At 34.8% G+C, this 27,993-nt stretch overlaps 2 protein-coding genes across 2 annotated transcripts in view; one reads left to right on the forward strand and one right to left on the reverse strand.

Annotated features, from left to right (window-relative positions):
* Nucleotides 1-2,702: 2,702 nt before the first annotated feature.
* Nucleotides 2,703-3,842, reverse strand: LOC107895672 (glucan endo-1,3-beta-glucosidase 8). The gene has a single exon (XM_016820914.2). It carries the CDS (start codon nt 3,840-3,842, stop codon nt 2,703-2,705), a length of 1,140 nt encoding a protein of 379 aa, XP_016676403.2.
* Nucleotides 3,843-4,747: 905 nt separating this feature from the next.
* The window catches only part of LOC121207938 (uncharacterized), a 32,581-nt gene continuing 9,335 nt past the window's right edge, over nt 4,748-27,993 (forward strand). Inside the window, exon 1 of the mRNA XM_041078487.1 lies at nt 4,748-4,891. Coding sequence (XP_040934421.1) covers nt 4,748-4,891 — 144 coding nt within the window. The remainder of the gene's footprint in view (nt 4,892-27,993) is intronic.

Below are 27,993 nucleotides of genomic sequence, written 5' to 3' on the forward strand. Positions count from 1 at the left end.
AATAGTTTTAATTTCTTTAAATAAATTTCATATTTCATTTTATGAATTTTTTTAAAGTGATATTAAATCAAATTAAAATTGGAAAAATAAAATATAATTAAGGGTAGTTAGAATTTTCAATTTTAATAACAAATATGTATAAAAATAATTATTTAATTAAAACTATTTTTTAAATAGTTTAAATCATTTTTTAAATATAATTATTTTATAAAAGAACTTTCACCACAAAGTGGCCGTGAGAAATTCTAGTATAACTTTATTATCATGTCTTTCTACTAGTCAAATAACATGACTATTAATTTTTTGTTACTTTATACGCCAAATTGTAGTTTATATTATATTTTAAGTTATTTTATATTATATATCATAAATTTAAAATTATTGCATTTGAATTAATTAACAGTGTATATTAAGTATTAACAAATTATCGCTGCCACTATCTTTACTTCGTTGTAATAACAAATCAAAAGTGTGACTTATAAAATTTATTTATGATAATGACATGAAATTAGTAACACCAGAAAAATTTCATATAGAAAGCAAAAAATCATTAAAGATGTTTCTCACTAATTTTTATTATAATTATTGACTCCAAACATTAAGTGATACAATTACATAATATTTATTAAAATCATCATATAAAATACAAGAGAAATAAAAAATAGTGATAAATTATTGTGTTCATAACGTTAAACCTATTTTTTTATGAAAAAAAAAACTCGCCACCTTTTATATATTGTAAAATACGACGAATTAATTGTCACGAATAATGTTTATTAATAATTAATAACATATAGATAAAAACCTTTTTAAAATAAAAGGTGCCAAATATATAATGACATAAATTTATGATTTTTTTTTAAATTTTCATATAAGACTTACTATCAAACATTAAATGTGACCATTTATTGTTTTCTTCATGTTTGTAGTATTTTATATATGTCATTATTTTAAGCGTCACCAAATAATTTGTCACTAATTGATAATTTTGTAGTGATTTCTTTGAAACTCACCTTAAACAAATCTTCATTTGAGTCATTCTCTTCATTCCCGTACACATAGAGCATCATCGAATAAATCAAAGCAATCATATTGGCACATAAGTGCGCCATCAGATAAACTGAAGCAATCATATTGGCACAATAGTGCAAGCATCACCGGATAAACCTAAGCAATCATATTAGTACATAAGTGTATCATCAAATAAATCGAAGTATAAACCCGTACAGTTAATAGGGTAACCAATTTCCAATTTCATCACATAGTTTAATTCAAATTCCATCATTCTCAATTCATCATCAATTCACCATTACAATACAACATATAACACATTTTAACTAAATTTCATATTAGGTCCCACAAATTAATTAAATCATGCTATTTTCTATTTTATTTAATTTAGTCTTCTAATCTCGATATACCATATCAATCACCATAATTTAACTCATACAAACATTATATACTCATCTCATTACTAAATCATGCAATTTAACATGAATATGCAATGTTTAGTTTGATCTTGGATCGTAGAAATACAAACTGAAAGCTCACATTACTTATCGTTGGCTCTCACCTCTTATTTCCCTATCGACGGTCATGTGTCGTCTTTAGCTAAAGATAATAACTCAAAAATAACACATTATCAAATTCCATATCAAATCACATTCAAATTCAAAGTAATACCTATTTTTTAATTTATTCAATTTAGTCCTTAAACCCGAGACAAGCATAATTTTTTATTTAGACCTTAAGATTGAAATCCGATTTCACGTATATTTATTAGGGACCCTCTACTTCCTATTCCTTTCAAAATTTCATGACAATTTTTCATTTTATTCAATTTGGTCCCTAACATACAAAACCAACAATTAAGCTTTACAATTTAGTCATTTTGTTGAACTAAGCTTAATTTCTATCAATTTCACACCTAATACATCCAATTCTCAATAATGGTAGCCTATCAAAACTTGAACAATTGAAAAAATTGATACATGGGTTAGAAAAATCAAGATCCCATGACAAAAAATATATAAAAATCAAAAGAAAATGGCTTCGAGACTTACTTACAAATAATGGACGAAAGCTAGCTATCAATGGTGATTCTTTCTTTTCTTCAATGGACGATATGTTTTTAGGAAGATGATGACATTTTGTCATCATCTACTAACTTTGCTATTTATAATTAGTTTAAGTGATGTTTAGTTTTATTAATCATGGTTATTCTTTAATTAATCTTATTTAAGTATCTTAGTTATAATTATTCTAACTTTAATGGGCAACATCATCACCATCCACTATCTACTATATAGAATTGGTTTATTAACCATTTTATTCCTTTGGATAGTTGCTATTTAAGTCCCTAAGCTTTATCCCAATTAAAAATCTATAGCGCTGAAACTTTTACAATTTAGTTACTAGTCCTTAATCAACCATGATTTTGACTAAATTAGCCAGATTTCAATTCATCTATATTTTAACTCCATAAATATCTCTATTTAATATTTACAGACTCGATTTATAAAAAAAAAGGTCTCAAAACTACAGTTTTGGACGCCACTGACTTTTGGATTGTTACAACATTTGCTTGCGTTCATTTGCATTATGTTTTTGCTACTTTCTATTGTTAGTTAAAATTGTATGAGTAACAACTCAGCAACTTCAAAATTTTAAATTATTTTCATTATTTCAATAAAAGGTCATATCTACACAAACCAAATAGTGAAAATACCCACAAAAATTTGAAAGATAAGTAGGGGAGAATGAAGGGGAGAAGAAGAGGGAGAAGGAGAGTGAGTTTCAAAGGGAGAATGAGATGTTGAAGAGCTAAAGGTGGAAGACCTTGATGATTTAGTAGCAGACGCACTAGAATTGGATGTAGTTTGGATAGTTTTAATCATAATTGGGAGTCGACATGTCCCATTAGATGGATCTCGCTTGACAATTTTGGCTAAACCTTCAAAATCACATGCACCTTTAGTTTGATTTGCCATTTGGTAGTACATGTTGAAGGCAACCGAGGCATTCATGTCAATACCCATACCGGAACATGAAGCTCCAGGTACCAAGGTTGTGCAATCAGTATTATTACAAGCCCATGCAACCTTTACAGGCAAATCCTTTTGGTTAGAAGCGTCTTTGTTATACACACACCACTTCTTTTCCATGTATGTGACATTTTTTCCACCAACAAGCGGCTTGTTCTGTCCTTTCCCTGACAAGTCCATTGGAAACTTAGGTTGTCCGTCAAAGCTGAAAATTCCCCAATGCCTCTCAAACATTCCTGGATCAATACTCTTAAGATCTTCATCCAACAAAGAGAACATATACACATCAGGATATTGCTTCGCGCGAAGTGGAGTTCCTTCATTTTTTACAATTCTCTTTAGCAACCCATTATAAAATTTTTTAGCATTTTTTGTTGTGGCGTAAATATTACCATCAGTTGGCCATCCAACTTCCCCCACGATGATTGGTATATCCGAGAAATTAGATACTTTAAGTGCTGCGACCAGAGTGTCAATATTAGCATCTAAAACACTACGATATTTAACACCGTGATCATCCATGGAGTTTGAGTCATCGTTATCGAAAAAGGCATAAGTTTCAGGGAATCCAGGATTTTGGTAAAGATTTAGGAAAGGATAGATATTGACGATAAAAGCAGCATTATTTTTATGGAGAAATTCACATATTCCATTCATGATATCCGCCAAGTCATGTCGAAATATTCCATCCGATGGTTTGTAAGTAGGTGTGATGTAAACATCACCATTGAGCGGTGTTGATACTTTGATATCTTTTCCAACACACGCTTCATTTAGTGCTTCCAATATGTTTTTCATAGCTGGGAGTGTAATGTTATTGTACGTACCATTGTAGGCTGCCAAAAATGGTTCATTTCCTACGGCCACGTATCTGCAAAATAGTTGAAGACATTTTTATTGCTTTAACTAATTTCTCTTCGATTCATTAATACTACTTTCACCATCCTAAAGGAATTAATGTTTAATTCATAAACTTTCAGTTAGGTTCTTCTTCATAATAATTTAGTTTATACTTTTAAAAAGTTTTACCCATTCATCTTATTTTATTCTATTAATTGAGTTAATACGAATATTTTAGTTAACTCTTCTACTTTTAACTAAGTAGGAGGAAGATAAAATCATTTGAAAACTTGGAAACTATAAACATAATATTTTAATATCGTAAATGGACATAAAATATTGCAATAAGATCATGGTTTAAATTTTTTTTTTATTTGTAACAACAAAAACTTACTTGAAGTTGATATGCAGTGATATTTGCTTTCACCCAAGCTTGTGCTACACTATATTTCTCAGAAAGACTTTCCAAAGAATGATTGGGGATCCCCACCATGACCTCAATATCGGTTCCAGACAGGGCAGTTAGAATGTCATGCTCAGCATGGAAAAGCTTAACCTTTTTTATGCCATTATCTTTTAATATATTAACGACAATCTTAGGGTCTAAAGGATGTGATGCTATGACACCCCAGTTGACACCAAGGCCTTGCGCTACAATACTTGTAGGGAAAAATAACAATATATATGCCCATAAGAAGACCTGAGCTTGAAGCATTGTGGGAGCTGGCTCAAAGAAGGGTTCAACTAGTTAAGTTAGAAGAAGCAAAACTATGTTTTTCTTTTTTTTATGCAAGAAGTAAAACTATGGGTTTTCTTTTCTTTTCTTTTTTTATTTCTTTAAAATGTCTTTAACTCATTGGGAAATGGAAAAACTTGAGACTAATAAGAGTTATTACATAGAGGTAATTGGTGCAGAGTTCTTGGCTGTACGGAAAATCAGAGAAGAGACTAGCATTTCCTGGTTATTTTTAGTTGGAAGTTGTCATACAAACAACTACGTAGATGCCGTTGGTAGCTTGAATTCTTTTCTATTTTTAGTTTTGTTTTGATGATATGCACAAAAATAAAATGTTTTATATTAAAATTTTTATCAATAAATCTATCAACTGTACGGTACAAAATTAATCATGGAAAACATATTTTATTTTTTTATGTATACACTATTGGAAAATTATAGACATTATATATATAATAAGAGTAATTACATATAATTTACTATCATAAAATGTTAGTCCAAATTACAAGTGATCTAATTTGGTTAAAGTTTATTAGGCTTTAGTTATTAAATAAAGTATGGGCAAATATGTATACATACTCTAGTAACTAATTTCTAATTCATAATGAGCTGATTAGAAATTAGGTTAATGTGCAAAAGTTATATATTGAGGTCATGATCCTCCAATTACATATACGTAACTTTTCTAATATACCATTTTTAGAAAAGAGAGAGTCACATTTTTTAAATTACTTGTATGCTAATCTCGAAGATTATTAAAACCATAAAATTCAAATATTTCAAATATGCTTCCGCATTTAGTCTTGTTCTTGGTTTATTCTTGATGATCTTACATGACATATCCTAGTTAATAAAGTTTTATATTAGATCTTGTGTTTACCGTTCTAACAAGTTACATTTGAGCCTCATCATGTCAAATAATTGGGAATTAATTAAATTTCTATTATTTTAGAATGATTGGTTTATAAATTTTCATTGGTTTGATATTTTGATTTGATATTTGAATTATATATATTGATGTTTGAAATTCATATTGAAGTTTTTAGGTTTGGTTACTTATATTAAAATTTTGGTTGTATGAATATCAATTGAAACTTACGAATTGATATCGATTATACAGCTTTAAATCTTGTTGAATAAAAAAAAATGAAGTAATTGGTGCAGAGCTCTTGGTTGTATGAGAAATCAGAGAAAGTCTAGCATTTCTTGGTGATTTTTAGTTGGAAGTTGTCATACAAACACCTACATAGATGTCGTTGGTAGCTTGAATGCTTTTCTATTTTTAGTTTTGTTTGATAATATGCACAAAAATAGAATGTTTTATATTAAAATGTATACACTATTTTACTTTGCTTTTTAAACAAACTTTAAGAAATTTTTATTTAATATTTTCTTTTATTAACCATGAAATACTTTTACTGTAACACCCCCAAACCCGTCCTAGACGCTATGGCCGAATCTGGCGGCGTCATATGTGAGTGCGTTTTAAAAAAACTTAGCAAGTCAAAAGTTGTCCAATTTGTTATCTTTACTTAAGTCATGGAATCTCTATTCCAAATATTAAGTGAAAACATTTCATTAAACGCGGAAGCTAAAAAATCATTAATTCATAAATCAAATAGTTTAACAATTTAAAATCCCAAAATAAACCCAAGAATAGTTCGAGTCCAATCATATATTAATCCCAAAACATAATATTAAATAAAGTAGACAAAATAAAGTGTTACTCAAAATTTCGTAAATGTCTACTAGTGGTCACCATCGTTGTAGCACCCCAAACCCGGCCCAAACGTTATGGCCGGATCTGACATGCCACATCGAAGCGTTCAAAATATTTTATATTGTTGATCCAGAAAAACCTACTTAGTGTTTTAAAAGATAATTTCATTATAGGTTAAAGTGAATGGAAGCTATGCACCAGGTAGGAAACCGGAAAAGAGGAGGTGAGTCTATCGGACTACTTAAGTACCAAGCTCCCTTTGGATCCAATCCTAGACATGCACACCGCCATTGTCACACCTTAACGTCATGTATATTTCTAGGAAACCGATTTGATTAAGTCATTTTTAGGAAAAGTGATTAATTTTGGAAAATACTTTCATTGCGGAAGCTTTCCTTGTTGTCGTGTTATTTTGAAATCAATTGTTGTTTTTTTTTTTGAAAACACGCCCTAAAGCTATCCAATTTCAACAGTTAAAATAAGTAATACCTATCTTAGTAATACATATTAAAACCATCAAAAATAATTAAGCGGCCTTATTACATTTAAAAACCCAAACCTCAACGTAAATAATAGGATGTCCAGTTCACCAGAAGAAAACCAAAATTTCAGAATGGGTGGCCACTCCGAATTCCCTCATAGCTCCAAGCCCATTATGGTTGGGGATTTCCTGCATGGATGAAAATAAAATGGGTGAGTTTGGGGAAACTCAGTGTGTAAGGAAAACCCATTCAAAGCCCAAGTCAGCTCAAGCCCATTGGGCCTAAGCCCATTCAGGTAACAGTGGTACTGGACTGGAGCCCTTTTCAGATTACAATAAACTGGGCCTTAGCCTTTTATTCAGATAACAGTATGGCCCATAGACCCATTTCAAAATACATGCAACATCAATAACATATGCAAGCTCATTTGGGGAGACTACTCAACCCACCAACCACTACACTCCACCCGTACTAGCCCTACACTCCATGTGAAGAATAGCTCAACCCACCCAGCCCAACACTCCACAGTTGCAGCCTTGCTGCTCAGTTAACAGTAAATTGAGGCAAAGCCTCCAGAACGTGGACAAGCCACTTTCAGTACTTCCTCCGTCAATATCCCAATCCCATGCATCAGATAATAACAACATGACATGCAGTAAATAACAACAGTCAAACATACATTTAGGTCAATTTAACCCTAGGGGTATTTCGGTAATTTATCTACTAGGGGTAAAACTGTAAATTTTCCACTTTTAAAGGTATTTCAGTAATTTATCTATTTTAGGGTTTTTCATGTATATTCCTACTTTTCACGTACTAACAGAATCACGTACCGAGGGTTCTTACCGAATTGGGTCCGTTGGCCCATCATTCCAATTTTAGCCCATTAAGCCCAAAAATATCAAGGGCACAGAAATCATGCACTTTGCAGTACAAATTTTGCAGCTTACCAAAAACATTAATCGATTTACCTCACGAGCATTCGCACACTTGCAAATCTACAAAATACCGATTTTCGGCATTTTGGCTTTTCGACTTTTGCCGATCCAGACTAAGAAAGAGGGTGTTCGTTACACACCTGTTTGCAACGATATGCTGACGAGATCCACACACGAACTGCCTACAATTGGATTACTAACACGTTAATCTAACTATTCAAATACGAAATACGTATTAACCCCTTACAATATTCGGCCAACCACACCTACAGATCATAGTAAGCTTATAAGAAATCAATAAGCAACTCATTAACAAATTTTTGTGAATGTTTACCACATAATCATAATTTCACTGCAAGCTGTCTTCCTGAGCAACAGTCACTAAATTATTTATAACTAGAGCTACGAAACTCCAAATAAAGTGCCGTTAATTTTCCCTGAAAATAGACTCATATATCTTCTATCCATAAAATTTTCAAAATTTTTGGTATGGCCAATCAATACCAGAGTTTTCTTAAAGTTTCTCATGTTTCACTGCTTGACTAATCTGACCACTCTTCATTACGAATCAAATTTCTCATTGTACAGAATTCAAAATATGTTCTCGTTTATTTCATTTAAAACTAGACTCGTTAAGCTTTAATTACATAATTTATGCACCTTCTAACTCATCTCTCACAATTTATGGTGATTTTCCAAAGTCACGTTACTGCTGCTGTACCAAGCAGATTTATTACCAAATCACTCTTTCACACCTAACTTGCATGCTTGTTATTTAAACATGTATATCACCAATCAATCATCACATATCTATGATTTTACTTAAGTATAATCTCCATTTCATCATTTTAAAGCACAACATGTTAGCCGATTTTTCCCCTTAGCATCTAAGGCACATGCATGCTCATTTGTTTGGCTCAACTTCACCTATCTTCCATTTTTCATCAAAAGAACATGAAACAACAACCATTTCCTTCATTTTAATTCATGACTAAATGTTCACAACACAACTAAAAACCAAAATATGCTTCAAGAGTTAAGGTAGAATCAAGAAGAACTCATGAACATCAAGATAGAAGCAAACTACCATGAACTTACCTTCAATTTTCTTCCCCAAATGACCGAACATTCAAGAGCTTTCTCCTCTCCTTTCTCTTCTCTAACTTTCGGCTATGATGAACAAAGATGGACAAAACTTTGTTCTTTTCACCTCTTTTTCTTTTAATAAAATTTCATATTTCATCCATTTAATTCTTTAATACAAAAGACATGAAATGCCCATCATGGAACATTTACCTAAACCGTTATCATGGAACATTTACCTAACCCATTATCATGGAATATTTACCTAATCCATTATCATGGAACATTTACCTAACCCATTATCAATTTGTACCATGAATTATGGATATCAAGCGCTCATATTGTCTACAACAACATGATGGCTGACCACTTCATGTAAAATGGGAGGTTTGTCATGCAAATCCTCCTATTTTGCACTCCTATTTATTTGGCCACTTCAATTTAGCCTATAGCATTTTCAAACATTTTCACATAGGTTCTATTTCATAATTTCACCCCCTTTTTTCTTATGGAACAAGAATTAACTAAAATTGCTGGGTTTTATCTTAAGCTTGGGCCTTCTAAAGGCCCACTAACATAATTAAACCTATGCCAACATTCACAGAAATCCCGAAATTTGGGGCGTTACAACTCTACCCTCCTTAAAGAAATTTCGTCCTCGAAATTTACCTGATCCAACTAGTTGAGGGTATTGTTGACGCATAGTCTCTTCTGATTCCCAAGTAGCTTCTTCCCTTCCATGATTACGCCAAAGTACTTTTACTAACGGGATAGATTTCCTTCTGAGAACCTTAACATCTCGAGCCAATATTTGCACAAGCTCCTCCTCAAAGGTCAAATCAGTCTGAACTTCAATTTCTGCAACTGGCAGGACATGGGTCAGAACGATAACGCCTTAACATGGAGACGTGAAAAACATCGTGAATCCTGTCTAACTCTGGAGGCAATTCCAACTGATAAGCCACTGGGCCTACTGGCTTCAAAACCCGATAAGGCCCAATGAACTGCGGACTCAACTTGCCCTTCTTACCAAACCTTAATATCTTCTTCCAAGGAGAAACCTTTAAGAAGACCATATCACCTACTGAGTACTCAATCTCTTTACGCTTCAAATCTGCATACGACTTTTGCCTATCAGATGCTTCTTTTAACCGGTCCCTAATTATTCTGACCTTATCCTCAGTATCAGCTACCAACTCTGGTCCAAGAACTTGTCGCTCTCCTAGTTCGGTCCAACAACTAGGTGTACGACACCTTCGTCCATACAGTGCTTCATACGGTGCCATTCGAATACTCGCCTGGTAACTGTTATTATACGCAAATTCTGCCAACGGCAAGTAATCCTCCCAACTACCTCAAAAGTCAATCACGCATCCCCTCAACATGTCCTCCAGAATCTGAATAACCCTTTCCGATTGACCATCAGTCTGGGGATGGAAAGCCGTACTAAAATTCAATCGCGTCCCCAACGCCTCATGCAACCTTTACCAAAACTGAGATGTAAATCTGGGATCCCGATCAGAAATAATTGAAACTGGGACTCCATGAAGTCGTACAACCTTTTCCACATACAACTTGGCTAACTTTTGAAGTGAAAAGTCAGTACGAACAGGTATAAAATGGGCCGATTTGGTCAACCTATCAACAATCACCCACACCGAGTCATTCTTTGATAGTGTCAAGGGCAGCCCACTCACAAAGTCCATGGTTACCTTCTCCCACTTCCAAAGTGGTATCTTCACTGACTGTAACAGTCCAGAGGGTAATTGATGCTCAGCTTTCACTTGCTGGCATGTCAGACGTTTCCCTACAAACTCCGTTACTTCTCGTTTAAGCCCAGGCCACCAGTACAATTCTCGCAAGTCGTGATACAACTTATTCCCTCCAAGATGCATGGCACATAGTCCCCCATGAGCTTCCTTCAATATTGTCTGCCTTAAATCAGAGTCCCTCGGAACACAAATTCTTCCTCGGAAACACAGAACTCCATTACCATTTAAATCGAACTCAGAAGTTTCCCATTCCTTAACTTGTTGGAAACGAGCGACCAAAGACTTATCGTTCAACTGCTTTTCCTTAATCTGATCCACCCAGGTTGGCCTCACTTGCAACTCAGCCAACAGACTTCTATCATCATACAGACTCAGACGAGTAAACATTGCTCTCAGATCAGATACAGTTCTACGACTTAGAGCATCGGCTACCACATTAGCCTTGCCTAGTGATACTCGATCGAATAGTCATAATCCTTAAGCAACTCAATCCATCTCCTTTGCCTAAGGTTTAGCTCCTTCTAAGTCAACAAATACTTAAGACCCCTGTGGTCTGTGTATATAATACACCTCCCCCCGTACAAGTGATGTCTCCAAATCTTAAGTGCAAATATCACTGCCGCCAACTCCAAATCATGAGTAAGATAGTTCCCTTCGTGAGGTTTAAGCTGCCGTGATGTATATGCAACCACCTTACCCTCCTGCATTAACACGCAGCCCAAACCCACGTGTGATGCATCACTGTACATACTAAAATCCTTCCCAGACTCCGGCTGAATTAACACAGGTGCTTCAGTCAGAACTTTCTTCAACTTCTCAAAAGCTTCCGCTGCTTCTTAGTCCATACAAACGGTACTCCTTTCCTTATGAGTTTTGTCAAAGGTGCTGCCATTACAGAAAAACCTTCCACAAACCTTCTGTAGTATCCTGCTAGTCCTAGGAAACTCCATATTTCCGACACTGACCTAGGCGGCTTCCACTCCAAAATCGCTTCAATTTTCCGAGGGTCCACCTTAATCCCCTCAGCAGAGACCGCATGTCCTAAGAAGGTTACCTCCCTCAACCAAAGTTCAGACTTGCTGAACTTCACAAAGAGTTCATTCTCCCTTACCACTTGCAGCCCTATACGGAGATGCTCATCATGTTTCGCTTCAGTTCCAGAATATTCCAGGATATCGTTAATAAAGACGACTACGAACTGATCAAAAAATGGTTGGAACACACGATTCATCAAATTCATAAATGCTGCAGGAGCGTTCGTCAGTCCAAATGGCATAACCAGAAACTCGTAATGACCATACCGAGTCCTGAATGTTATCTTATGGATATCTGCCTCATTGACCCTTAACTGATGATATCCAGATCGAAGGTCGATCTTAGAAAATACAGAAGCTCCTCTAAGTTGGTCGAACAGATCATCAATCCTTGGCAGTGGATACTTATTCTTAATCGTCAGTTTGTTCAACTGGCGATAATCAATGCACATCCGCATCGTACCATCCTTCTTTTTCACGAATAGCACCGGTGCTCCCCATAGAGACACGCTTGGCCTAATGAAGCCCTTATCTAACAACTCTTAAATTTGAGCCTTTAACTCCACTAACTCCTTCGATGCCATCCTATACGGTGCGATGGACACGGGCGCCGTTTCAGGCAACAAATCTATTCCAAACTCAACTTCTCGGTTCGGAGGCAATCCTGGAAGCTCCTTCGGAAAAACATCTTAGAACTCCTTTACGGTCCTAACCTTATCCACTTTCAGTCCCTCATCTTCTAACTGACTTACAAATGCCAAATAGGCCTCACAACCTTTCCGAATCCACTTTTCGGCTCTTAAAGTCGACACCACATTGGACAAATAATCCCTTCGCTCACCTATCATTATAACCTCCTCATCCTTTGTGGTCCTTAACACCATTCATTTAGCAGCACAATCCAGGGTCTCCTTATGCTTAACAAGCGAGTCCATTCCCAAAATGAGATCAAACTCTTCGAACGGTAACTCCATCAGATCTCCAGGGACAATCCTACCTTGAGTTTCTAACGGTACATCCCTATACAGTTTGTCTACCCTAACCGAGTGACCCAAAGGACATAGTACAGATACCCCACTCACAATCTCCTCAGAGTAGTCCAAGTTGTCTATAATCCGTTCTGTGGCCTCCAACCAATATTCCGCCACATTCGGGGCTATACCAGATACACCCCTAAAGATCTCCGCTTCGTTAGCCCGAAGTTGTTCAGAAATAGATCCCCGAATTCCATTGCCCGTACTTGCCCCGGTAACCCTTTTCAGAACATGAAGCATTGCTTGTGACAGGGCATCATCCCCGGTACCGCGGTCATGAGACTCTACCTCTGTTGCCGGTGGTACCGGTGCATCCACCGCTGGCATATGTCTCGAAGACGAAAATCTCGCTCGAGCACTTCCTCGGCCCCGTCCACGGCCTCTTCCACGAACGGCTCTTGTACTCATATCGTATTATCTTGATTACGAATTTTTATGCATTAATTCAATATTCCAGTGTTTATTACAGATGTTTTATGAATCAGACAGTAGTTCAGAGTTTGTTTTCGCAGAATCGAAGTCTAGCTACAGTTTCAGTCTCTTATCAGATTTTCCTATGGTTTCAGTATCATCCTATCTAGAGTATCCTAATAGGGTTTCAGTACAGACAGATAATTCAGGAAAATATTCAGAAAAGTTCAGAGTAATACTTACAGGCTTGGGCCAAAGATTCGGAATGCCACATTCTAAAGATCTAAATTTTGAAAATCGTGCTTTTCGCAAAAAAAAATTGTTTTTGAAAATCTTTATTTTTTTGTAAACCCATTCCACAGCCGAGTTGTTGCAACCTAAGCTCTTATACCACTAAATGTAGCACCCTAAACCCGGCCCAGACGTTATGGCCAGATCCGACATGCCACATCGAAGCGTTCAAAATATTTTATATTGTTGATCCAGAAAAACCTACTTAGTGTTTTAAAAGATAATTTCATTAGAGGTTAAAGTGAATGCAAGCTGTGCACCAGGTAGGAAACTGGAAAAGAGGAGGTGAGTTTATCGGACTACTTAAGTACCAAGCTCCCTTCGGATCCAATCTTAGACATGCACACCGCCATTGCCACACCTTAACGTCGTGTATATTTCTAGGAAACCGATTTGATTAAGTCATTTTTAGGAAAAGTGATTAATTTTGGAAAATACTTTCATTGCGGAAGCTTTCCTTGTTGTCGTGTTATTTTGAAATCAATTGTTTTTTTTTTAAAACGCGCCCTAAAGCTATCCAATTTTAACGGTGAAAATAAGTAATACCTATCTTAGTAATACATATTAAAACCATCAAAAATAATTAAGCGGCCTTATTACATTTAAAAACCCAAACCTCAACGTAAATAATAGGATGTCCAGTTCACCAGAAGAAAACCAAAATTTCAGAACGGGTGACCACTCCGAATTCCCTCATAGCTCTAAGCCCACTATGGTTGGGGATTTCCTGCATGGATGAAAATAAAATGGGTGAGTTTGGGGAAACTCAGTGTGTAAGGAAAACTCATTCAAAGCCCAAGTCAGCTCAAGCCCATTGGGCCTAAGCCCATTCAGGTAACAGTGGTACTGGACTGGAGCCCTTTTCAGATTACAAGAAACTGGGCCTTAGCCCTTTATTCAGATAACAGTATGGCCCATAGGCCCATTTCAAAATACATGCAACATCAATAACATATGCAAGCCCATTTGAGGAGACTACTCAACCCACCAACCACTACACTCCACCCGTACCAGCCCTACACTCCATGTGGGGAATAGCTCAACCCACCCAGCCCAACACTCCGCAGTTGCAGCCTTGCTGCTCAGTTAACAGTAAATTGAGGCAAAGCCTCCAGTACGTGGACAAGCCACTTTCAATATTTCCTCCGTCAATATCCCAATCCCATGCATCAGATAATAACAACATGGCATGCAGTAAATAACAACAGTCAAACATGCATTTAGGTCAATTTAACCCTAGGGGTATTTCGGTAATTTATCTACTAGGGGTAAAACTGTAAATTTTCTACTTTTAAAGGTATTTCAGTAATTTATCTATTTTAGGATTTTTCATGCATATTCTTACTTTTCACGTACTAATAGAATCACATACCGAGGGTTCATACCGAATTGGGTCCGTTGGCCCATCATTCCAATTTTGGCCCATTAAGCCCAAAAATATCAAGGGCACAGAAATCATGCACTTTGCAGTCTAAATTTTGCAGCTTACCAAAAACATTAATCGATTTACCTCACGAGCATTCGCACACTCACAAATCTACAAAATACCGATTTTCGGCATTTCAGCTTTTCGACTTTTGCCGATCCAGACTAAGAAAGAGGGTGTTAGTTACACACCTGTTTGCAACGATATGCTGACGAGATCCACACACGAACTACCTGCAATTGGATTACTAACACGTTAATCTAACTATTCAAATACGAACTACGTAGTAACCCCTTACAATATTCGGCCAACCACACCTACAGATCATAGTAAGCTTATAAGAAATCAATAAGCAACTCATTAACAAATTTTTGTCAATGTTTACCACATAATCATAATTTCACTGCAAGTTGTCTTCCTGAGCAACAGTCACTAAATCATTTATAACTGGAGCTAAGAAACTCCAAATCAAGTGCCATTAATTTTCCCTGAAAATAGACTCATATATATTCTATCCATAAAATTTTCAGAATTTTTGGTTTAGCCAATCAATACCAGATTTTTTTCAAAGTTTCCCATGTTTCACTGTTTGACTAATCTGACCACTCTTCATTACGAATCAAATTTATTATTGTACAGAATTCAAAATATGTTCTCGTTTATTTCATTTGAAACTAGACTCAATAAGCTTTAATTACATAATTTATTCAACTTCTAATTCATCTCCCACAATTTATGGTGATTTTTCAAAGTCACGTTACTGCTGCTGTCCCAAGCAGATTTATTACAAAATCACTCTTTCACACATACCTTGCATGCATCTTATTTAAACATGTATATCACCAATCAATCATCACATATCTATGATTTTACTTAAGTATAATCTCCCTTTCATCATTTTAAAGCACAACATGTTAGCCGATTTTTCCCTTTAGCATCTAAGGCACATGCATGCTTATTTGTTTGGCTCAACTTCACCTATCTTCCATTTTTCATCAAAAGAACATGAAACAACAACGATTTCCTTCATTTTAATTCATGACTAAATGCTCACAACACAACTAAAAACCAAAATATGCTTCAAGAGTTAAGGTAGAGTCAAGAAGAACTCATGAACCTCAAAATAGAAGCAAGGTACCAAGAACTTACCTTCAATTTTCCTCCTCCTAGTGACCGAATACTCAAGAGCTTTCTCCTCTCCTTTCTCTTCTCTAACTTTCAGCTATGATGAACAAAGATGGACAAAACTTTGTTCTTTTCACCTCTTTTTCTTTTAATAAAATTTCATATTTCATCCATTTAATTCTTTAATACAAAAGACATGAAATGCCCATCATGGAACATTTACCTAAACCATTATCATGGAACATTTACCTAACCCATTATCATGGAACATTTACCTAATCCATTATCATGGAACATTTACCTAACCCATTATCAATTTGTACCATGAATTATGGATATCAAGTGCTCATATTGTCTACAACAACATGATGGCTCGCCACTTCATGTAAAATGGGAGGTTTGTCATGCAAATCCTCCTATTTTGCACTCCTATTTATTTGGCCACTTCAATTTAGCCTATAGCATTTTCAAACATTTTCACATAGGTTCTATTTCATAATTTCACCCCCTTTTTCTTATGGAACAAAAATTAACTAAAATTGCCGGGTTTTATCTTAAGCTTGGGCCTTCTAAAGGCCCACTAACATAATTAAACCTATGCCAACATTCACAGAAATCCCGAAAATTGGGGCGTTACAATCGTGCCCTCCGTCAAACCAATCCATCTACTGCTGAGGTTTACCTGACAAAAAAATTAAACAAAGGGGTGAGTTTTCACAAACTCAGTGTGTACATTTCCACAACCAGCATGCATGCAACCAGATAACGGAATACAGTTATTCAGCCTTAGCCATACAGATATTGCATGCATAACAGATCAGAATAATAGAGTAAAACCCACCAGCCCTGCACACAACTCCGACCAACCCAACACACCATGTGGGGATAAAATCGACCCATCCATCCCTGCACACCATATATGGGGATATAATTGACCCATCCAACCCTACACACCATAAGGTACCGCATCGCAGCACATATCATAAGTATGCAGCTTAGCTACCAGATAAGAGGTTTATGAAGCCCTTCAGATACTCCCTTCACTTCGTCAGACCCACCCCGATGTAATGCTTTATACAAATATGGCATGCTGTAATGCAGACAAACAGATCATACATTTATTTACAGAACAGATCAGATAATCATGCTAAGTATATCATGCGAACACATATATCACAGAATTAAGAGTCTAGATAAGGCTTACCGACACTACTACAAGTCACAATCGACTTGGGCAACCCATACAACCACACAGAACATTTCAGATTAAAGGGGCTCACACGCCAGTGTGACTTGCCCGTGTGGGCCCACACGTCCGTGTGGATCACTCGGCCTAAATTGGCCTTGCCCGTATAGTTCACACGGCCTGGCCCAGATTCCCACATGCTCGTGTGGTTCACCCGTATGAGCCCACATGCCTGTGTGGCCCACACGGCTCATTTACCTGAGCCCGTGCCTCTCACATGGCCTACGAGCCATCACACGCCCGTGTCTATTGTGCTCGTGTGGCATTCGCACGGTCTGGCTCGTCATACACGGTCGTGTATCGCCACACAGCCTCCACATAGCCAGTCTACACGCCCGTGTGGAGTCAACAGCAGTATTTTCGGCTTTCGCCGAAACATAATTTCGAATCGATTGGAGTACATCTGGTTCGTTTTCGCTACTAATCCAACCATGAGCACTCCAAAGCCTAAAATCGACAATACCAAGCCCAATACCAATCACTTAAATCGACTTCGTTAAGAACTGCCAAATCCCGAAAGAGAGATCTACTTACCTTCAATGAATACGGTGATTCCTCGTTGTTTAGAATCCCGATTAATGACCCACAGAACCTTGAATATCCCCTAAACAGCAAACAAAAACCCTCTTAAACAATCTCCAAAGAAAATCATGCAACTTAATAAAGCGATACTTACCGAATCGACAGAATCGCTAGCAATACGCCTAAGCTTATCGAAAAAGAAAAAAACCGAAGGTGAGGGGGAAAAAAAAGAGAATTTTTGGCAACAAGGGGGATTTTGGGAAAAAAGAGAAGACGACCGAGAAAAGCTTTTGTTAAAAGAAGGAAATAAGCCCTAATTTCCCCTAAAAACCCCCAACTCAGAATTCTAATAAAACCCAACTCTTAGCCAAAACTTGCAGCAAAATAATTCTAAAGCCACTACAAGGATTCGAACTCAGGACCTTGAGCAGCCTGACACTCCTCTTAACCATTAGACCAGCAGGCTCTTCTGTTAAATTTTTACCAACAATTCCTTAAAAGCCCACTGACCTAAAGTCAGACTTTGTTCAAATAAAAACCAAAATTTAGCCCAAGTTAAAGCTTGAACTTGGGACCCCCCCAAACACATCTCAGAGCACATAACCTCCTAAACCAACAAATCTTTTAAGCCAAAATATCACAAAACAAGAGTTTAGATACTTCCATGCCCAACCATCACAAAAGTCGAAACTATAGAAATTTGGGGCGTAACATTTACACAAATTGTTTTTATTTTCGAATAAAAAATTTGTAATTATAATTAAGGATAGTGAAAAGGTTTTCACTTATTATTCATTTTAACTAATTTTAGACATGAATTTTATTTAATTTGACAATTTTATTGATAATTTTCTATGTAGGAATAGTTAATGTTCAATGCGTAGGGAAACAAGCATATATATTTAGATTGCTTGAGAGCTTGATTTGACATATAAGCTTTTAAAATTTAGAATTATTTTATTTTATTAAATTTTATTTGAAAGTGTAAGGAATTAATTCGTGCTATGCAATGAACAAGTAAATAAAGTAAAATCGAAAAGATCAAATACGCAAATGTTTAACATGGAAAAACTTCTTAAAAGTGGATAAAAAACCACAGGCAAAAGGAGATTTCACTATAATAAAGAATATTACAAAAGATGAAGAGAATTAAAAGAAAACCTGAAGCCTCAAAAGAAAAAACCTTAAAAAAAAGTACATAAGTCTCTCAATCTAAATATTTCTGTTGTATAAAACCTAGAGTAACTGAGGTCTATTTATAGGCTGAAATTTGTAGCGTATTTGAAGTGGCATCCGCGATGTCAAGACGATGAGGGCATCACTTTGTCAGGATGAAGGCTCTCTTCTTGTTGTGACAACAATTGTTCTTCGAAGCGAAGAACACTTCCTCGTCACGACGTCACACATTGTTTGGTCTGAAAATGTAAGCAAATCTTCACGTTGACTCGTATTTGACTTAACTCCCTTGCCAAGCCCTATTATTAGCCAAATTGGATCTTCGTCGGATACTCACCAAGTCCAAGCATGCTCGAACTTTGAAATTAGAAGACTCTTGTCAACATGTCGGTTGGATTGTGTTCTGTGCCAATTTTGTGAATTTGAACATCTCTTTGAATGACCACCTTTTAAATAAAGTGATAATGAATGTCATGTGCTTTGTCCTCTCATGATATATCTGATCTTTAGTGAGATGTATGACACTTTGACTATCACAATATACGACAGTTGTCTCCTTTTCATTTAGCAGTTCACTAAACATGTCTTTTAACCAAATCACTTCTTTTACAGTTTCCGTAATTGTTATATATTCTGCTTCAGTAGTATACAAGGCTACAGTAGCTTGAAGTGTAGCTTTCCAATTAATGGCACAATCTCCAAAAATGAATAGATAACCTATGAGAGACCTTGATAAACCTTAAAAGTAACATATTTTTAATCCCATACTTGGCATATTTTCGGATGATTTATCATATGATTTAGTGAATTTGATGCTCCTAATCCTTTAATTTCATGTTTTATATCCAGATGAGCATAGAAAAGCGAAAAGTACAGGAAAAAGGCCAAAAACGGACAAAATAGGTTTATTTCAGTGCTGTACACAGCCCAGACACACCACACGGGTAATCCACACGCCCGTGTTAGGCACACGGTCAGACCACATGGCCGTGTGTAATGGCCGTGTTAACTTAAGACCATATCAAAATTGCACACGGCTTGAGCACCATTACACGGCCGTGTGGCACGGCCGTGTCCCTGTCGAGACCTATTTTAATTCTACTCGAAAAAGGCTAATTTTGGGCTATTTTGGGCATTCCAAAGTCTATTTAAACACAAGAGAAGACGATCAAAGGGGAAACGGAGAGTAGGAGGCAGAGAATACTTGAAGACAGCCAACGGAATCAACTCGAAAGTAGGATCTACTTCAACCTGAAGATCTCCATTCAATTTCCTTAGAAGTTCTTTGGGTTTCTTTATGTTTTTCTGTTTTCCCAATTTTGAGATGTTTTTTCTAATTGTTATGAACTAAACTCCCTAAATACCTAAGGGAGATGAAACCTAAGACAGATCTTATTACTATTTGAGTCATATTATAAATACATGTTCTTATTCTTAATTATGAGTTTTAATCCTTACTTTAATATTTCAAGATATTAATTTAGGTTTTGATGTACTTATTCAGTGGAGCAAAAGTCCCTGTTTAAGAGTAGACCTTCCATAATTAAGCGGAGTTGCATGCAATCTTAGAGATAGGACGACATAAATCTGCCGGATTAGAGTCAAATCTAATATCCCATAGATCGAGTTAATGCGACAATAGGGGTTTTAATTAGAAAGAGATTTCGATTAATCAACCTAGAGTCAGTTGTTTTTAGTCTCGAGAGAGATATTAATATAAGCTAGGGATTCCTACGGATTAAATCAAGTAAATAAATCGTCTAATTCAAAAGTAGTAAGTGAAGTCTAGGCGGATTCTTCCTTGGGTATTGTCTTCTCCATCGGTTTTCCAAAAGTATTTTCCAACTTTAATCTTTGTCGTGTTCTTAGTTAATTAGATAGTTAATCTTAGTTTAAAAACATCCCTTTATTTCTTAGGCTAGATAATAAAAAGATAGTAATTACTAGTACTTTTAGTCTTTATGGATACGATATTTTCGGTCTCACCATAACTATACTACTGTTCGATAGGTGCGCTTGCCTTAGTAGAATTTTTAGTTAGTTTAGCGACCATCAGACCTCATTCTATCTAAGTCTCATGCATAATCTGAATCAACATATCTAAATAAACTCTTCTTTGCTTCTTCCGAACTCTAAGCATATGTTAGAAGTACCTCGTAAATATCTAAATATCCATTTAACTACATGCCAGTGTAACATAACTGGTTTGGCTATGTATCTACTAACAACACTAAAAGCATATGAAATATCAAGATGAGTACATACCATGACATACATCAACTTCCAACTGCACTTGAATAAGGTACTTTTGACATGTACCTCTCTTCTTCGTCGTTTTGGGGAGAATCTGAAATTTATAATTTAAAGTGTGTAGCTAAAGGAGTACTTACCGATTGAGTCTTACATCTCAAATCACTCAAGGATCTTCTTGATATACCTTTGTTGCGATAAAAATAATTTTTTAGAATGATTATCCCTTGAAATTTCCATCCCAAAATTTTATTTATTACACCTAAATCCTTCATCTCAAACCTAGAGTTAAGCATAGTTTTAAATCTTTTAATATCAAATGGATCCTTAGTTGCAATCAACATATCATCAACATAAAGTAGTAAATATATAAATGAACCATCATTAAGACTTTGTAATATACAAAATTGTCATACTTACTTCATTAAAAACCAATATTTATCATGAAAAAGTCGAACTTTTTGTACCGCTACTGAGGAGACTACTTCAGACCATACAATGATTTTCTAAGAAGGTAAATATAATCTTTCTTACTTTTAATTCTGAAGCCTTCAGTTTTTGCATGTATATATCTCCCTCAAGGTTACTATGAAAGAAAACAATTTTTACATCTAACTACTCTAACTCAAGATTGTTTGATGCAACAAGAGCCAAAAATGCCTAAATGGACATATATTTTACAATAAAAGGGAAAACATCATGGAAATCAACTCCCTCCACTTGGCTGTAGCCCTTTGAACCCAATCTTGCTCTGATACCAATTTGTTAAGGATCGACCCGTATATTCAATGATAAAATAAAAGTAAAAGTAAAGAAGTTCAAACACATAAATATTTATGTGAAAAATTTCGTCCAAAAAGGACAAAAATTGCAGACAAAGGTGTCTTCACTAAATGAGCAAAAAACAAAAGAGTACTTTATTCTTTTAGGATTTAGGGTTATTTATTGAAGTTATCTCCATCTTATTCTATTTCCATTTTTGCTCATTTACTGAAGTCTCATTTGCCTATGGTTTTTGTCCTTTTCGTTGGAGGAATTTTTTCACGTAAAGATTTGTGTGTTTGATTTTTTCTATTTTTACTTTTATTTTCTCACTGCATATACAGGTGAATCCACAATAGAAAGATTTTATTTTATTAAATATTTCAATTAGAATTAAAAAAAGGAACCTCAATCTTTCATGAATTTTAGGTTACAATTTTATTATTATAATAATTATTATAATATATATAATTAGGCTTAGAAAAGGGAGTGACACATGTACAACCACCCTCTTATTAATTTTTAGGGATTAATTAATTAATATTAATATAATTATTGTCTTATATAAATAGTTTTAGGCTTGAAGGGGATGAGGTGCATTTGAGTGCAAACATATAGTTTGTTCCTTTTATTTTTTTAATAAATTTCACAGTTTATTATTTTTCCTTTCTTTTTTAATTAATTTTATGATCTAGTTTGATCTAGCTTTAGGTTGTTTTTTGGAGCCATAAGATTCAAAATCGTATGTAAAACCCTTATTTTGGTATTTGATATTTCTCTAGTTTAAGAGATAGACACTATCGTCTTATAAGGTTGTATTGGCATCAAGTAAAAAAGAACTCGTTTTGTTCAGTGTTGATAGGCATACAGTTTGAACAATTGATACGATCTTCTGTCGTATTCGTTCTACCAAAGAATACATTGGCGTGTCCAATTAAGTGGTTGGTTGAATCCGTTAAGGGAAACAACAATTGGATTTAAATGACCAGCACGGTTGGGGTCGTTGGTTCGAGTTGGGCCTTTTGCAAAGCTATCGAAGAGCTAAATCGTAGATGCACATTTCGTGGTTATTCATTCAGTAAAGGTTAGTTGTTGGTTGTTCTCGTAATTAATTTACACATGGAAGGTTTGGTGGTCTGAGGCATCCTTGATCATTATAATTGTTTTATTTATTAGAGGAAAAAAATTCATTATCCGGATCAATTCAAAATCTGAGCCTAAATCAAGCCTGAAGCTAGAGCATCGTCACATTGATTTATTTAGTTTTATATTTAGTTTATTTTAAAGCAATTATAATTTTTATATTTTTTGTTATCTTTAATTTTTTAATTTGATTTAAACCCTTTTATTTATCTTTGCACAAAACGTCAAGCATCGTGGGCACAATAGTTGCCTAGTGCGCAACGTGGTTAAATCGAATGATATTGCTATTTATATATTGTTTAGGTGTAGAAATTTATTTTTTGTGGACCCAAAATTCATCATGTAACAGCCCGATTTTTAGTAATGTCGAAATATACTATTTCGGAACCTAATTTCCATAAATTGAGTCTGTAAGGATGAAATATAAAGATTAATGAAGTTAGTATGAAAAATATATTGAACTTCTAGTAAGTAACTTAATCTTGAAATTAAATAATTAAAGTTTAGGGACTAAATTGTAAAAGTTCAATCGCAATTGAGTTTTGAATTAGAAAAGGCTTAAGGACCTAGATAGCAATTATCTAAAGGACCAAAATGATTAATTAACCATTATTCAACATGAACTACTAAATGATGATGATTAATTCCATTAAGATTATTTTATGATTAAATTATACTTAATAATGTTTTAATTAATTAGTTAATGATTAACTAAATTAAAACAATGTTAATCTAAGTATAAATATTAAAGTGAGTAGGATGACAACCAAATTGCCATCGTCTTCAAGCCTTCATCGTCCACCATTGAAGAAAGAAAGAAAAAAACTTTAGTTTTCATTCAAACATTCGACCATCTATTCATGTAAGTCCTTAAGCTATTTTTCTTTGACTTTTATAAATTTATGATCATGAGAGATTGATTTAGCTAGCCCATAAAAGAGGAAGCTTATTAGTGGTGGCTTACTTTGACACCAATTATTTCAAGAGACAAAGTAAGTTGGGATTTCTTCCAGATTGAATTTAAAAAGAAATATGTCAATTGGTTGTACCTGGAAAGAGAGAAACATGAGGTTATAGATTTGAGACAAGGAAATATGACAATAGTAGAATATGAGCATAAATTTATTTGTTTGAGTAAGCATGCTCGAGAACTTGTATCATCTGAAGCCAAATTCTGTACTTGATTCAAGTGGGGTTTAAATGAATATATTCGGATGTTGGTAGGTTCCCTAGAAATAAAAGAGTTTCTAGTACTATTAGAACATTCCCACAAAATGGAAACAATATAAAATGAAAAGAAACATGCCAAGAATAAAAGAAGAGATTTCAGAAGCCGTTCTTTTGCAATTGTAGGGAATTTGAGAAAGATGTTTCCAGGCATAATTATCTAAAGTCATAGGCTACATCAATAGCTAGTGTTGACAGTGTTTGGAATATGAATAAACCTAGTTCCGAGCATTGTGGCAAGAATAATTTTGGAGAATTTAGACTGAAGAAGGGATCATATTTTTTATATGGCTCGATGGAGCATTTTTTGAGAGATTGCCTGAATAAAGCTGAGATAGGTTCAGAATGGGTTACCAAACCAGTAACAACTTTACAAAGGGGTAGGAAATCTAGACCCAGAAACAATGTTGGAGTTAGTCGCAGTGGAACACAAGATGTGGCTGTGAGATATGAAGGTCGTGCATCAGCCAAAGCTTAGACGGTACAAGCTAGGAAGGAAGCCACAACATCTGACATCATTGCTGGTACATATTCTCTCTTTGATGTTATTGTATATGCATTAAATAAACCTGGGTAAACATATTCATATATATGTGACCTGCCATCAAATGTAGTAGTCAATTCGGATTAAATCCGCACTTAAGGAGTTTGTATTTCTAAGAAATTTAGATTTTAATTTACGCTTCTGGTAATTAAGCTTTAGAAACAAATTTTAACACAAATAAGTGTTTTTAGCACATTTTTTAGGTGTTGGGACCCAATAGGCCGACACAGGCTTTAGGTTGTGCTAATATGTTTTAGGCCTTGTGGATATAAGAAATAGGCCAATTTCAAGCCATTCCTTTCACCCATTTCAAGCTCACACCTACAAGACATTTGCACATACAATCAAGCTTTCAAACATACCAAAACATGCATATTAAGACCAATTCAATAGGTCATTTATCCATACAACCAATATGCCAAAAGGCACCTCAAACATAAATCATCAAATCAACCTAAACATGTGCACATTTACCATTTATCAACTAATTTGTTTCCAAGCCAAAACATATCATAATTTATACAAATCAACCATACCATATTACATCCATGCCATATCTAAATAACCTTACCATTTGGATCATTCCTCAATGCATCATAACCACCTAAATGACACAAACCAACCATTTACAATTGGTACCAAACAATCGACATTTATATACCATATTTACAAGTCAAACATAACAACATCTCATCAAACACAATTCACCTATACATGCCATTATAACCTTGATCAAGATATAAAATCTACCGATATAATCATTGGATAGTGAGATAGATCTCCGATGAGCTTCCAACCTGATCGAACTTCCAATAATTTGTAGAGTAAAGGAAAATAACTACGTAAGCAATGAATGCTTAGTAAGCTCGTATAAACTTTAAACAAACATTCCATTTCAACAATGAACTTTGTAGATTAAATATAAACCTATACCAATGCCTCAAGATTTATCAACTACATAACCATCAACTTATAAATGAATAAGTCTACGAACATCATATATATTTTTAATTCCTAAATAGGATTTTATAAAATAATATACACCATCATTAATCGTTTCATAAAACTGTGAATTATTTCCTTTACTTAATTTCCATTCCATTTACTAAGCATAAACTTAAATAACAACATCAATTCACTAATTATATATTTATTCACATCAGAGGTAATTTCATCCATATCATACGCAATTTCTCATATATAAGTCCATCTTTCAATTCATCAATCCCTTGTAACGCCCCAATTTTCGGGAATTCTGTGAATGTTGGCATAGGTTTAATTATGTTAGTGGGCCTCTAGAAGGCCCAAGCTTAAGATGGAACCTGGAAATTTTAGTTAATTTTTGTTCCATAAGAAAAAGAGGGTGAAATTATGAAATAGGACCTATGTGAAAATGTTTGAAAATGCTATAGGCTAAATTGAAGTGGCCAAATAAATAGGAGTGCAAAATAGGAGGATTTGCATGACAAACCTCCCATTTTACATGAAGTGGCCAGCCATCATGTTGTTGTAGACAATATGAGCACTTGATATCCATAATTCATGGTACAAATTGATAATGGATTAGGTAAATGTTCCATGATAATGGATTAGGTAAATATTCCATGATAATGGGTTAGGTAAATGTTCCATGATAATGGTTTAGGTAAATGTTCCATGATGGGCATTTAATGTCTTTTGTATTAAAGAATTAAATGGATGAAATATGAAATTTTATTAAAAGAAAAAGGGGTGAAAAGAACAAAGTTTTGTCCATCTTTGTTCATCATAGCCTAAAGTTAGAGAAAAGAAATGAGAGGAGAAAGCTCTTGAATGTTCGGTCACTTGGGGAAGAAAATTGAAGGTAAGTTCATGGTAGTTTGCTTCTATCTTGATGTTCATGAGTTCTTCTTGATTCTACCTTAACTCTTGAAGCATATTTTGGTTTTTGGTTGTGTTGTGAGCATTTGGTCATGAATTAAAATGAAGGAAATGGTTGTTGTTTCATGTTCTTTTGATGAAAAATGGAAGATATGTGAAGTTGAGCCAAACAAATGAGCATGCATGTGCTTAGATGCTAAGGGGAAAAATCGGCTAATATGTTGTGCTTTAAAATGATGAAATGGAGATTATACTTAAGTAAAATCATAGATATGTGATGATTGATTAGTGATATACATTTTTTTAAAAAAACATGCATGCAAGTTATGTGTGAAAGAGTGATTTGGTAATAAATCTACTTGAGACAGCAGCAGTAACGTGACTTTGGAAAATTACCATAAATTGTGGGAGATGAGTTAGAAGCTGCATAAATTATGTAATTAAATCTTAATGAGTCTAGTTTCAAATGGAATAAACGAGAACATATTTTGAATTCTGTACAATGAGAAATTTGATTCGTAATGAAGAGTGGTCAGATTAGTCAAACAGTGAAACATGCGAAACTTTAAGAAAAATCTGGTATTGATTGGCCAAACCAAAAATTCTAAAAATTTTATGGATAGAAGATATATGAGTCTATTTTCAGGGAAAATTAATGACACTTGATTTGGAGTTTCGTAGCTCCAGTTATAAATGATTTAGTGACTGTTGTTCAGGAAGATAGCTTGCAGTGAGATTATGATTATGTGGTAAACATTGACAAAAATTTGTTAATGAGTTGCTTATTGATTTCTTATAAGCTTACTATGATCTGTAGGTGTGGTTGGCCGAATATTGTAAGGGGTTAATACGTAGTTTGTATTTGAATAGTTAGATTAACGTGTTAGTAATCCAATTGTAGGCGGTTCGTGTGTGGATCTCGTCAGCATATCGTCGTAAATAGGTGTGTAACTAACACCCGCTTTCTTAGTCTGCATCGGTAAAAGTCAAAAAGCCGAAATGCTAAAAACCAGTATTTTGTAGATTTGCGAGTGTGCGAATGCTCGTGAGGTAAATCGATTAATGTTTTTGGTAAGCTGCAAAATTTGGACTATAAAGTGCATGATTTCTGTGCCGTCGATATTTTTGGGCTTAATGGGCCAAAATTGGAATGATGGGCCAACGGGCCCAATTCGGTAAGAACCCTCGGTACGTGATTCTGTTAGTACGTGAAAAGTAGGAATATGCATGAAAAATCCTAAAATAGATAAATTACTGAAATACCTTTAAAAGTGGAAAATTTACAGTTTTACCCCTAGTAGATAAATTACCGAAATACCCCTAGGGT

The sequence above is a fragment of the Gossypium hirsutum genome, chromosome A10 (genome assembly GCF_007990345.1).
Source record: "Gossypium hirsutum isolate 1008001.06 chromosome A10, Gossypium_hirsutum_v2.1, whole genome shotgun sequence".
In the NCBI taxonomy this organism is placed as follows: Eukaryota; Viridiplantae; Streptophyta; class Magnoliopsida; order Malvales; family Malvaceae; genus Gossypium; species Gossypium hirsutum.

Coding starts and splice junctions, on each gene's coding strand:
- LOC107895672 (XM_016820914.2), bottom strand. CDS start 3,842: ATGAAAAACATATTGGAAGCACTAAATGAAGCGTGTGTTGGAAAAGAT.